The 13277-nt window shown below is 42.7% G+C and overlaps 1 protein-coding gene across 17 annotated transcripts in view; it reads right to left on the bottom strand.

The window, feature by feature from the left end:
* The window catches only part of LOC144946632 (teneurin-4-like), a 416480-nt gene that overhangs the window by 55109 nt on the left and 348094 nt on the right, over positions 1-13277 (bottom strand). For 13 of the 17 annotated variants that reach the window (XM_078875662.1, XM_078875670.1, XM_078875666.1 and 10 more), the window contains 2 exons: positions 12302-12328; positions 7753-7899 (listed from right to left, as the gene is read on the bottom strand). In XM_078875662.1, the coding sequence (XP_078731788.1) occupies positions 7753-7899; positions 12302-12328 (174 nt within the window). The remainder of the gene's footprint in view (positions 1-7752; positions 7900-12301; positions 12329-13277) is intronic. The other 4 variants (XM_078875671.1, XM_078875659.1, XM_078875663.1 and 1 more) reach the window with 1 other exon arrangement.

The following is a 13277-nucleotide window of genomic DNA, read 5'->3' as shown; positions in this document are numbered from 1 at the left end:
CGCAAGTCCAGTGTGCTAAGTATTACATCATGTCAGTATTCCTGATTAAAGGTCAAACTATACATAGCTGCCTGTCTGTGCAGCAGCAGTTGGTCACTGCTCTACGAACCTGGCCACCCAAGTTCAATGACCAATAACAGTGCTGAACATTTAAACTTGGTCCTGGGCATCCCCTAGGCCGACTCAGCCTTAAATTAGTACCTGGTGCAGTGTGTAAACACCGTCACTCGGGTGACAAAGTCGACCAGGTGTGGTTTTGGCCACCCAGCCCCTCGTGTGCCATGTCGGCCTTCATAGATGCTCACCAACACCACTTCTTGTCTCAACAGTCTTCTAAGGGCTACACGGAGATCTTTCTCTTTGTATTAAAATTCTGTATTCAATGGTTTAAAAGCAATTGGCTAAATTTGTTATTCTGGCGTGACGTCGCCTATATCATCGTTTTCTTCAAACTTAATGTGCAGGTAATCGTTGATCATTCGGAACCTTTATTTTATTGGGAGATGCACATCCACAGTACGGAGTTTTGCCTCTTAATTTGCCTTATAACTCTGATAATATATATTTTTTATGACTTATTATTACAGTCCTTAGGTAACATAACTGCGCAGCATGGACGGCTGCAATGCCCGACATTTTCTTCATCAGACAAATAAACCACCAACATAATTGCTTTACTTATCCCTCAAAAACTATTTAAATTAAATGATCATCTTAGGTTTTGGGCTACAATTAACCCACCACTGAGGGCTTTAATTGCTCTTTGGAGTTAAAGGTCTGGCCGATTGTTGTGTAATTATTTTTCATAATCAACGTTTTTGGGTTTAGATCGCGTTATTTATAAATGTGTCGTAACCCTCCACCACCCGACACGGCCAATCAGTAAAAAAGTGTCACGTTGACAAAAGACAAATAGTTCACTGCTTTAGCCCACCGGTGTGTTGAAGCGTGAAACCACAACATTTACAATTTGAGTACGACGTTTCGCTGGTAATTGCATCCAGCATCATCGGGCAATTCGCCAGAATGGTGAGGCTCTGCTGTGTCTCCCGTTCTTATATAGAGCAGCAGCAGGGTGACGTCATCATTAACTATTGTGAATAATATTGGTCGCGAAAGCCTACGTGTTAAACTGCGTAATTTTTGTTTGTTTACTTTTCCAAAATTGGTGTCAACATGAGACGGCAAAAGCTGCCAAAACACTTCCCATCACGTGGGGGGGGGGGGGGGGCAGCAGCGGCCGCTACGGGCGATTCGTCTGGAGATACGTTGGGAGCACGAGCCTCTTGGCCAAAGGTCGTGGGTGGGGAGGCTGCGGCTGTCCCAGCCAGAGGCCAAGCGCGCCCGCACCATCATCACCGTGAGCCACGGGCAATCCACTGCCGGCTTGAAGCCGTCACGACGCCCAGCACCTTGCACACGAACTGACTTCATCGCTCCATCTCCTTGGTCGATGGCCTCCCGGACGCGTTCCTTTCTTTGCCGCCGCTGTGTTTATTTTTATTGATCGTAGGGCCATCGTTCCGCTGCTAGCTGTGACGCGTCTTGCACAAGCACATTTACTTTTCTTCACGGTTCGAATTGTGTTTCTAGACCTGCATAAAATGCTCGAATCCACGGGTTCCTCTTTCTATCTTCTCAGTGCGATCCCAAGCATGCGTCTCTGTCCACACTTTGTTTGCGCACATTTTGTTCCATTTTTTGTTGTTCTGTTTTTGTTCTTGACCGTGCTTCTGAGCCACATGCCAAAAGCAGGGAGCACTCACTGATTAAACATTTGATTCTTCAGGCACATTGCTATGATGCTTTTCAAATTAAAAAAACCACTCCAACTTGCCACCATCCCACCCCTTTAATATGAGACCTTTCAGTTAAAAAAAACAACGCGTATATTATCAGAGCATACTCTTTGGTTCTTTCGGTAAAGTCACCTAGGTAGAAAAATTTAAGTAATATATCACGACGTTTCGATCGCAACACAAGCGGTCGTCCTCAGAGCATGTGTTTAGTATGCATGTTCACCACTAGTACGTGTGGTTAATGCAGACAGGATTCCTTGCAAAATATTTCTGTTCGGTGGTTTAACATCTTAACACCTGTCCTATTGCCAGAAAGGGTAAAACCAATCATAACCCTTTATTTAATCACTTTCATTCCGATCGACACCTTCAATCGCCGTCCGGGGTACAGATTTCCAGCTGCGTTTTGCCTCTGTGTCTCTTGCTTCACGCCTCACCTACCCCAAGCACTCTCCCTTCCTCACGGTCGTTCGGCCACAAGGCCACGTGCGTTGGGTCGTGCGCCGGCACCGCTGATGTTGTCTGGGGATGCCCTTGTGCGCGCGTGTCAAGTCACGTCCACCGGCTGTCGAGTCCAACCGTCAACCCTACGTCGCGGGAGATTGTTACGCGAGCACCGGGGGACAAGCGTGGAATGCGTTCCAGTCCAGATTGTACTGACCCTCTGCCCTGCGATGGTTGCCACCTCTGAGGTACAAAAAAAAGCCAGCGATGTTCTACGGGAACAAGAGAACTATCTCGCAAACAGCAGAAGCGAGGAGAACTGCGCATGCGTGTAAATCACAAAAAAAACGGGAATTATAACGTCCAGGGAAGACTCACAGATTTCCGCGGACAGCTACCTCAAAAAAGAAGATGATCCTGAGAAAACTAGGACAGGTGGAAACTCTCCATCCTGAACAGCTCCACGCAACCATCCACTCAACCTCTCCCCCTCCCCCCTCAAGGGGGCAAAAATCAACACCAGGAGGCTAGAGGCACTGGGAACACTCGTGAAGGTGTCACGCCGCATGTGTAATGCGTAGGGAAAAAAAGGACATTTGTTTTACTTTGCAAATTCCCGCATTTGTCAAGGAAATGGTCGTGTTTATACAGTGCGAGCATGTTTGATCACGTTGAATGCATGTATAAATATGCTTTAAAGAGAGGGGGGTGGGGTGCATTTTGAGAAATGTACAGTCTTTACAAATAACAGGCATGCATGAGAAAAACATCATGAATATGCTGTAAATATTGAGTGATTGGACACAATTCTGGACAAAACTCCCTTGCGCAGTGCACATTTGAAATGCACTCCCGTACACCATTTATCAACCTGACAGCTTAGATTTGCCGAAACCTCACGTTGAAAATACATCCAATTCAAGAAGCCTTTGGTTAGTTGGCACTTGTCGGGCAGTTGAATACTTTTGCAATAAAGCTTAATTCAGTTTTACAAGTATCTATCTGTTGTTAGTTTTCTTGTATCCTACTACTATCAAAATATTTTACGCCTCAAATTTCCTGGATGGCTGTTGGCTGGGTTCCCTCCCCACCTCAACAGTAACTCTGTGTTGTTAGTGGCTGCTACGGGCCATTGCCAGTGAAACTAGCTGGGTAACTGGCTACACGGGATTTTACCATTTGTAAGAAGTGAACGTTGATTGGAAATGAAATGGCAGAAGACGTTCTGAAGACAGCCAGAGATGGCGATGCAGTCATAGATAGAGGCGGGAGGAACAAATACAGAAAACAGGGCACGGTTCATCTTCTTGGTTCTTTCGGTAAAGTCACGTAGAATGGAAATAATAAAATAATGAAATAAAACATAATAAAATAATTCTCACGACGTTTCGGCCACAACGCAAGCGTCTCCCCGACAGACCTGGTCTTCACCTGAGGACGGCTGCTTGCTTTGTGGCCGAAACGTCGTGAGAATTATTTTATTATGTTTTATTTTTATTATTTTATTATTTACCTTCTACGTGACTTTACCGAAAGAACCAAGAAGATGAATCCCTGCAGTCACGAAAGCTTTAAATCGAAAAAGGGCACGGTTCATTTAAAATTGCTCTAACTTTTCAATGTATGCGCCTATCAATGCAAAACTTTCACGAGAATGTTCTTTAAATCAGATATTAAAAAATATATATATATAAAAACCTCACGTTATATTATCTTCGGATTTTATTTCTTCATAAAAAAGCAGATTACTTTCAGTGCTCCGAGCACAGAGTATGAAAATGACATATGCCTCCTATTTTCCGTTGCAGATTACCGGGTTTCTCTGTCAGTTATATTTACATCTTTTGCAATACATAAACCTATTATTGTGTTGGTTTGGGGCCTCATGGATATATTGTTATTATTTGTTTAACGAGGCTGATTTCTGCTGGTGAGATGCAGAAGGTCGAAACCGTTCCAGAGTTTTGCTCGCTGAAACAGAAGTTTCTGGATATAAATCGGGTCTGCAAAGCCAATACGGCAACCACTAAGCCATATTCTATTTCTGGGTGTAGATATAGGGTGCTGTTTATAAAACATTTCTTATACACAGTCTATGTTTATTTAATTATTGGATGGAAAAAACTACACGAGGCTTTATTTTATTTGAAATGACGGGCCATCATAGAATTGGTGATGTCGTTAGCGCAAAGAGAGCCGTGCAAGAAACAAATGTTGACGAACTGCCTTTGTTTGTTTTACTTTCCCCCAAAAATATAGCGGCTAAATAAACGTACCGTGATTAAAAGTGCCGTACGGTAAACGGTGCCCACGCACGTTTGCTTTATAGTCGCAAAGATATTGAGAGAAACCAAGCACACAACCGTCTCGTGAAACTCACTTTGGCAGCGAGGCGATCGTAAGTAAATTTGATAATATCCAGCTACGAATGCAATAGCAAAAAAAAATACTAATTTTGGAAGTTTCTATTTTGGAAGTTTCTAGTTTCTAAAAATCCCCACAAAAGCCAGCATTTGAAGTCAACTACATCCCGTGCTGGCGGGCTTTTAAAAAATGCATGAACGTACGCCGGGGCTGGCATTGAAACCGACTATGGTTACGTTCCAAAAAAATGGCACAAGCACGTGCGCGATGATAAAAAGGAGCACAGATAAAGCCACAGTGACGTTAAGTGAGCACCAAGTAAGCTCTTAGGGCATCGCCAATCCCATGCGATTGTGTACACGTTGTTGTAACGTTGCAGCACGGAAGGACGTTACTCAGTGTGAACAATGAGAAAGCTCTTATCACACGTATATCACAGATCCTCATAAGCAGAGGACTTAAAGAGATATTTTAATGCGATATCAGCAGAAGCTCAAGTTCACTAAACTCTATTGTGCTGTGCTCCTAGAAACTACATTACCCTCTAATTGTGTTCCAGTGAATGCTACTGGTATTACATAAAGCTCGCATTTTCCAGGGCCATGACCTCATCTCTAAAACATTTATTGAATTTGGACACATAAACGTGAACACGTTCCACCCTTGTTTTATTTTAAAAGTGAATTCCGTGCAAGTTTACGACAATGGTTGAACCACGAGTCCAACTTTGTTGACAGGTTTTGTTTGGTTGGCTTCGCGGTCTAACAATTCTTAAGCAACTCATCCAAGTCCGTGAGACCGATGTGTGTGTGTGTGAGATCGGTCTACAACCAGCAGAGCACAAACCAGTTTCAATTAGCCTTTGCCACAGATAACTTTAGCCCATGCCTTGTTTGTTGTGGTGCAGTATTTTGGCTGTAGTACATTTGGAAACTCAGATGCCCCTTAACACTGTAAAAGTAGAATGGGGGAAAAATATATTCATGAACAAAAATACAAAATATGTCATGTTCTAAACCTGGGGGCCTAATTTTATGTTAATGATGGTTTTCATATTCCGAGACAATTAAAAGTGAGAGTAAGCTATAATGTTATTAAAATACGCATGAATTATGCGAAATTCGTACGCGATTTAAAATGCACAAAATGAAAATAACTAATTATTGGAGTTGATTGCGAATATCCTGTGGTTATTATTTTTTCCCAAGGATTTTAGACAAATTACATGAAGTCGGCCTCGCGGACCTATATGTAAAGCATCGTTACATTTGCAAGAAATGTTAATGCAGATTTTTTTTTCTGCGAAATGAACGGGAAAAAAATATCCATACATTTTAAATGGAATACGCTAATGGGGTTCGAAAATTAATGCTCCAGTGTTGAAAAAAATATGCCTCTGAAAAAAATGATGGGGGATTGCTTTAATGCCCTTAATTTATGTAACACTATAGATCTGATGTTGGCATATATTTAAGAATGAGGAAAAGATAGATGAAATACGTAAAAAACAGCCAAGCTCAAAAAGGACCATCTTAAAAGTGTGATATCTACCAAAAAGGGTCAAGTTAAATAAAGCAGCATGTTCTGCAAAGATGTAATAACAAAGTACGGACTAATTTGGAGCCTATATTTTTTATTGGAGCAGGACTTTGTAGCAGCATCGATGATAGAGTTGGCACGTTTGCCCAAAACAGTCTGGTCACTTTTACTTTACATTTGTCCATCTTACACGACTCGGCCCTTTCTATATTTGTACAATCCTTTCTGTGATATTTCTTTGGCTGTGATTTTTTCCCCCCCTCGCAAATTTTTCAATAAGCCCTTTTCCCTCCACATATTATATCCAAACAGTAAACCAACTTAATCATTCTTCCCACGAGTGAAGGCATGGTGGCAAAAACTTTTATTTTTACTTTCTCACCTTATACGCTTAATGTTTTAATTCTAATTTTCCGCAGGCTCTCTGCGAGCTTGGTTGCTCCTTACTCGCTGGGGGTCAGCGACGCAGTGACGCAAATGCGTCACTTAAAAAACAATAAACACAGATGCACACACATCCTACATTTTCATCCCCGCACAATTTTAGCAGAATTTTTCTTTTTTTCTTCCAGACATACCCTCACTAACATCATTAGCATGGATGACTGCGGACTGACTATACCTATATATGAATGTTTTTGTTTTTAACTGCGACAGGTAGAGTGCTGTGCTGTACCCCAGTGAAGCTGGCAACTGGGTGAGGACCATCACCCAGCTGTTTGGTAAGTGACGGGCACACACGAAAGCCCCGTGAGAATCATCAAAACTATGATGGCCACAGCGTGTGGTGTGCAGAATCAACAGAGAAGCAACTAAAACCGTCGACAAGGACACAACCTTCTTGGTTCTTTCGGTAAAGTCACGTAAAAGGGAAGTAATAAAGTAATAAAAATAAAGCATAATAAAAAAATAATTAAAAATATCACATTATCATGTAATTCTTTACTATGTTTTGTTTTTATTATTTTATTACTTCCCTTCTACGTGACTTTACCGAAAGAACCAAGAAGATGAATCCCTGCAGTCACGAAAGCTTTAAATCAAAAGGACACAACCGTTAACGTGACGGAAAAAAATGTCGCTATCCAATTCAGTTTGTGTTACGTTAAGAAGGAAGACGTGGATAAATATTGGATAACATAATGAGGTTAAATACATAATTAGATACACAACTCAGAGCTGTTTAGCAAAGTAAGTGGGCTTGGATAGGACATGTGGCTAAAACGAGGGGATGATGGCCGATAGTCAAGAATTGTGACGGAGTGGCAGCCAAGCAAGGAATGAAACGTTTCCAAGAACATGTCCAGCGAGGAGATGGAGCACTTAAATCAGTTGTCGACACATTTGGGAGGCCTTCGTCCCGAAGTAGATGGATCATGGCTGATGACGATGATAATTATGAATTTAGTTTTTTTGTACATCTACATCGGTGTACATTTAGTGCTGTATTTGTTTAAATGGCAAAGCATCAGAGAAAATGCACCTTTAAATAGCACCCACCCACACACGTTCTTTAATATTAATAATAAAATGATTGACATTTCATCAGACGCGTACTCGCCGCAACAGACAGTGGTAAATGACCCCACGCTGTGCTCAATCTCACCTCCGTCATTGTCCTTGCCATCCTCGCAAGCGGTTTCCATGGAGACGTCGCAGCCTGCTCCGCGCCAGCCAAACTCGCACAGGCAGTGCCAGGCCGATGCCTCCAGTGCACAGCGGCCATTGCCGTTGCACATCCCAGGGCAGCCCTCTGCGAGGAACGACACGGACACACGATGTGATGTCCTGCTCACATGAGCATCGGGGCGTTTGCTCATCCAACTCTTTTCACGCCCTGAGCTAGTGCTAGAAATTCCACGTTACTATGACGGGTGCGAGTCTTGTCATAGGGTCAACCACTGTTGACTTCCCCAGGGAGTGGTGCTAAGTTTATTTACCTCCAACCAGAGTTTTAAATAACAACCTGCCGATTGTGAGATACTGGCTCGACCACTGAGCCACATGGCCAGCGACGACTTTAAGTGCGTGTAATGTTTTCTCTGAGTTCGTAAGAAAATTTTCCCGATTATAAGGCACAATTTTCGCCCGTTTGTATTTAAAAAACAAATCTGGCAATGTGTTTTATAATCAGGTCGGTGTTGGGTGACCTGGTTTGTACAACTTTACTGACACTGGGTCCACGTTTGTGGTGCATCTAATTCAAGGAGCATCTTATACTCCGGAGAATACGGTATTTCTGCGGATATTTGAATTCAGTTGACCGAGCCAGATTATGTTTTTTGGGAAATGTTTCTTGTATGTAAAATTGAAATGTATATTTGCGCAGAGATTTTAAAAATGTATTTATCCTGTAACATGGCGGCCATTCTGCTCCGATTTTGCTTTATTTTCCTTTGCTGTGTTTAGGTTTTCCTGTCCCTGTATGTCATTTCGCTGACCCAAGTCAACTCTTGCAAATGGGACTCTATCCTGTTCTCTCCCAACAAAATAAACTGAAACTAAATAAACTATAAAGCCCGCACTTCACCACTAGGGCAAGCAATGCCCAGGCCTTATAGAATAAACCATACATGGAGCAGACATTCAAACGTCCAAAATAATCAATTTATAGATACCCCGGTAATATAGGGAAGTATTTCACGAGGATAGGTTGCGATCGACAGCTGTTAAGCATGGCAACCTGAACGTACAGCACATTCTGCTCGCCGCATTCAAGTTCCTACTCTGTTCGCTGTCTATCTTTTACATGTTTAATCTCGATATATACCCTCCACTGTACGGAGATACTCTGTCAATATTTCTTATGTGCACATGCATACTGTGTACAAACATAACAAGCGAGATAAGGAGACGAAAATGTCTCCACGGATTCGTCTCGCTACGTAAACAAAAATCTTTTTTGGGTTGTTCACACACTACCCATTGGCCCCACGTCCCTCTGGGGAGTGCCCGAGTTCAGTGAGAACCTGTGGTGTAGCCGTGGCCCGTGGCAGATGATAGGCCACATCATCGAGGACTCTGTCCCGCTAACCAAAGCTTAGCGGCGGTCTGAGAACACCGCTTCGTTCAGCAAACAGTAAAGCCGCTGGCTGGCTTTGCGCAAATGCACGCGCTAAATAAATAATGAAAAATTGTCCAGTGCTGCTGAATGCTTTGTTTTTTTGTGAGACAGAGATATATATGAAGGAGACGTATTCTCTGTTTATCTATTTTGTTATTTGTACGGATGTGTACGTGAGTCGTCATATGTTGGACGACACTAGGTTCCAAGAATAGATGGTTGACAATTCCACATTCCTGTTGCTCGGATAACCACGGTTCGGCCTCCGTCACGAGGGATTGTGTTGGGCTTGAACCTGCAGGGAGCCTGGAAGGACATATAGGGAAAGGAGCTCGGAGGTGATCCAGCTGAAAGGAGGTGCACCTCTGGTGTAATGCTCCCAATGCCACTTGCAGTGGATTGTGCATGGAACATCTTAGTGGAGGCTCCCAAGATCAAAGGCTCCTTAATTTCTCCACCGAAGATGGGCTCCGGAGCAGGTCGGATGAGGTGCCACACATCTTGACGTCCGATTACAGTGACAACACCAAATCTACGATTCGCTCCGCCACAAAAAACGTGACATTTCCCATCTTCCCACGTTAGTGTTTTTTTTTAGCTGTACTGCCAAAAATGCGACATTAAGCCAACAACTGAGCCACCTTTTTAATAGGTTATTCCATAAATCATTTAAGTGAATATGCTGTATCTAATGTGCATCTCCGAGTTAGGAAGCAGAACCCGGGCGCTTAAAATTCATCCTTGAAATAGCATTGCATTGTAAGCGTAGGTCACATCTGGTAAATTATTGAGTAAATGTGTCGCAAAATCTAACTTTTTTTTTCACTACCGGTAATGCATTTCAATTTGTGCCAATAATTTTTTGAAGTAAAATTTTTGCTTCCTGATGACCATCGCTTGTGTTGCGATCGAAACGTCATAGTTTTTTGTTATTTTTTGTTATTTTCTTTGAACCTATCTACGTGACTTTACCAAAAGACCCAAAGAATATGAATATAAAATTGAGAGCGTTTTTTAAAATATTATAATCAGGGTAATTACATTTTGAAATTATTTGAACTTTAATCCTAAAGAACACCACACATGCAGTGGAGTTAAAAAAATCAACAAATTGCAACAGTTGAACCCTTTCAAATTATGAAAAAAAAAGCGAAATTGAATAGCAAGCCACCAGTAAAATACATTACAAATTTCTGACCCAATTAGCAGCCCGAAAAGTCACGATCACTGAATGTGGCACGCGCTTATCTCTGTTACACAGCTTGCGTCACAGCGAATGCTGAGCCTCAGAAGCACGAGGTGCACAGTTTGGGGGTGAAATGGCCAGCAGAGAGAGCACGCGCGAAATATCAGCCCAATATATAATGAATGAATGTATCGTCTATGCATGTTGATCTTCTTTCGTACCGCATGTGGCCAACCGTGCTAATCGGAGGTGCGGGGAGAAGGTGAACGAACTAAAAGCAAAAAGCAGTTCTGAAGAAATTAGTTTTCAATTTAGATTTTAAAATGCACAGCCCCAGTGGCTTCCTAATATTGGAAGGAAGAGCGTTCCAGACGGTCGCAGAAGCGCACTTGAAAGCGCGCGATGCAGTGAATCAACTTAATACAATTTTACCTCAGCTACAAAACGTTTCACTGCTTTTGAGTTCGCTGTAAATATTAAACAAATTGTCATGGTTTAAATGTTTCACCGATTGTGAGTGCAAAGTTGTGTTTGGGGGCAATTTTTTTTATTATAATAATAATAGAAGACTCGCTTTTTGAGTTTACGATTTTGATTAAGTGATTACATGGAATTATGAGGCTATACGTTTGTCCCGCCGGGATGAGTGGTGCAGAGAGTTGCTACATTCCACATGACTTTAGGTATATTTATTCACACTGCTATTTTGAGTCATTTGTTGACACAAGAGGAATATGCAACACTTCAACCCTCAAGACAGGCACAAACCACGGCGACTTTGCATATTTTGATGCTGTGACTAAAAATATCACCGGATAAAAAAATCATCCCACGACACATTCACTTATCGCAAAATTAAAAATGTACCCGTGACCATGAGAAGTGAATGTTTGCGAAAGCATTAAACAGCAGGTGTGCATAGTTATTTTGCAAATGGGAGATGAAACTACCGTGTGCTGTGTGTGTGTGCGTATATGTCTGTGTGTGGGGAGTAGTAGTGTAGCAGTTAGCGCGCTGCACTACGAACCTGGCGACCCGGGTTCGATTCCCACTCACGGCCATCACCAGTGACGATTATTTGAACAGGTCCTGGGCCTCCACTAGGTCAACTCTGCCTCAAATAAGTACCTGGTGCGATGTGTAAACATTGCCACTGGGAGACAAAGGCGGCCGGGAGTGGTGTTGGCCACCCACCCCCTCGTATACCGTGCCGGCCTTCATAGGTGCTCGCTAACAGCACTTGCCCCAACAGTCTGTTAAGGCTATAGGGGGGTCTTTGTCTTATATGTATGTGTGGCATTACCCTGAACATCATCGTATGGAGGTGAATGAATGGAAATGAATCATTCCTCAGATGGGTTAGCATCGCTGGCAAGCATGTCACACATGCACATGCTTTTTAGATTTAGAGGCACAATCCCTTTAAATAATCCTATAGGATATCGAAACGCAATAACAGAAAATTTAGAGGCTCTGCTCAACATTTAAAATCCCTGTCAGGCTGCATGGACTCTCTTTAAAATCTCCACTTTTAATGCAACTGCAAATTGTACAAAGAATAAAAGACCAGGGCATTACATGTCCACATGCACACACGTGTGTAAGGGCATCGCTAATTTCCCACTGCTGGTCTCGAGGCATTGGTCAAGATTCCGAATTTAAATGGCAGGAACCAGCATCTCTACAGGGCAACTACCTCTCATAATCGCACTCATTGTATTGACGCCCTCGGGGAGATCATGGTCTTAGCCAATCCCCCAACAGGGATTTTAACTCAGAACATTTGTGTTTATTGAATATAACATGACATCCTATAGGATTTTGTTTTGTCTGCAAGGGAGAAAGGTAAAGAAATCAAATAAAAAACAGGGACAACCAGTAAGGAAGCGTTAGCACGAAACATACCTTCAACTATCTTATCCTGATAGTGAGCTTGGGAAAGAAAGAAAAAATTAGGGGAGAGTGCTGGGACTGTGACATCCCCCACAGAGCTGGAGTGTGGACGGACGGGGTGGTGATGGAGGAAATCTCTCATGCAGAGGGAGACAAGAGAAATAAAATAACACAACTGCAGGACCTCTGTATCCTCCAACACCGTGCGTGCATGCGTGGATAACCAAGGTCCCACACCTCCGGCCCAGACATGCCAGGCAGCAGCAGAGTCCACAGTTTGGTATAGAGGAGATCTATGATTGGGGTTCAGTTGAGCTCAAATGAGAAACGATTTTAGGGGATGTAGTTCCACCCCTTCCCCCCCCTGACGACTACTAAACACACACAAGAGAAAAAACATGCAGTTCTCAAATCAAGGTATGGGCAAGATCAAATTAGCGTTTGGAAAGAGGCATGCTTGGTGGGGCTAGAGTTTTTGTTTTTCTTTAATCAGTTCACCGTGTTTTAGATCAGCACGACTGAATCAAATAAAAACAAAAGGTGAATGGGTGGGGCAATTAGAAATGCGTCTCGGGCTGTTTTGTGTTGTGGGGCGGCTATTGCGTGTACTCATGGAGGCCTGGGGCAGGGAAAACCATATCAAATAATGGATAAATTCCAAGTACATTTTAATTATTCATTGCAGCCTTAAAAAAAAGTGTCAGTATTCATTAAGCTCTATTTGACCCGGGTTAAAAAACAAAAAAGAGGGTATAGCGATCTCGAGCAGTTCAAAGGGCACCAATAGCGAGGGCCCGACAAGTTCGCGCCACGAAAAACCGGCGGGCGTCAAGAAACGCTGGAACCACCGCGTCGACGTTCATGTTTAATTGCATCAAAGAGCCAATTGACCTTTAGATCGCCATGCCTCTCCAAGTACCAATCTGAATAAAATAAAACTAATTAAGTTAAATTAGAAGGCGATAATGACAAAATATGACCTTTTCTT

The sequence above is a fragment of the Lampetra fluviatilis genome, chromosome 42 (genome assembly GCF_964198595.1).
Source record: "Lampetra fluviatilis chromosome 42, kcLamFluv1.1, whole genome shotgun sequence".
NCBI classification, from domain to species: Eukaryota; Metazoa; Chordata; class Hyperoartia; order Petromyzontiformes; family Petromyzontidae; genus Lampetra; species Lampetra fluviatilis.
Note: the sequence above shows the minus strand (reverse complement) of the source record. Positions and strands in the feature narration are given on the sequence as shown.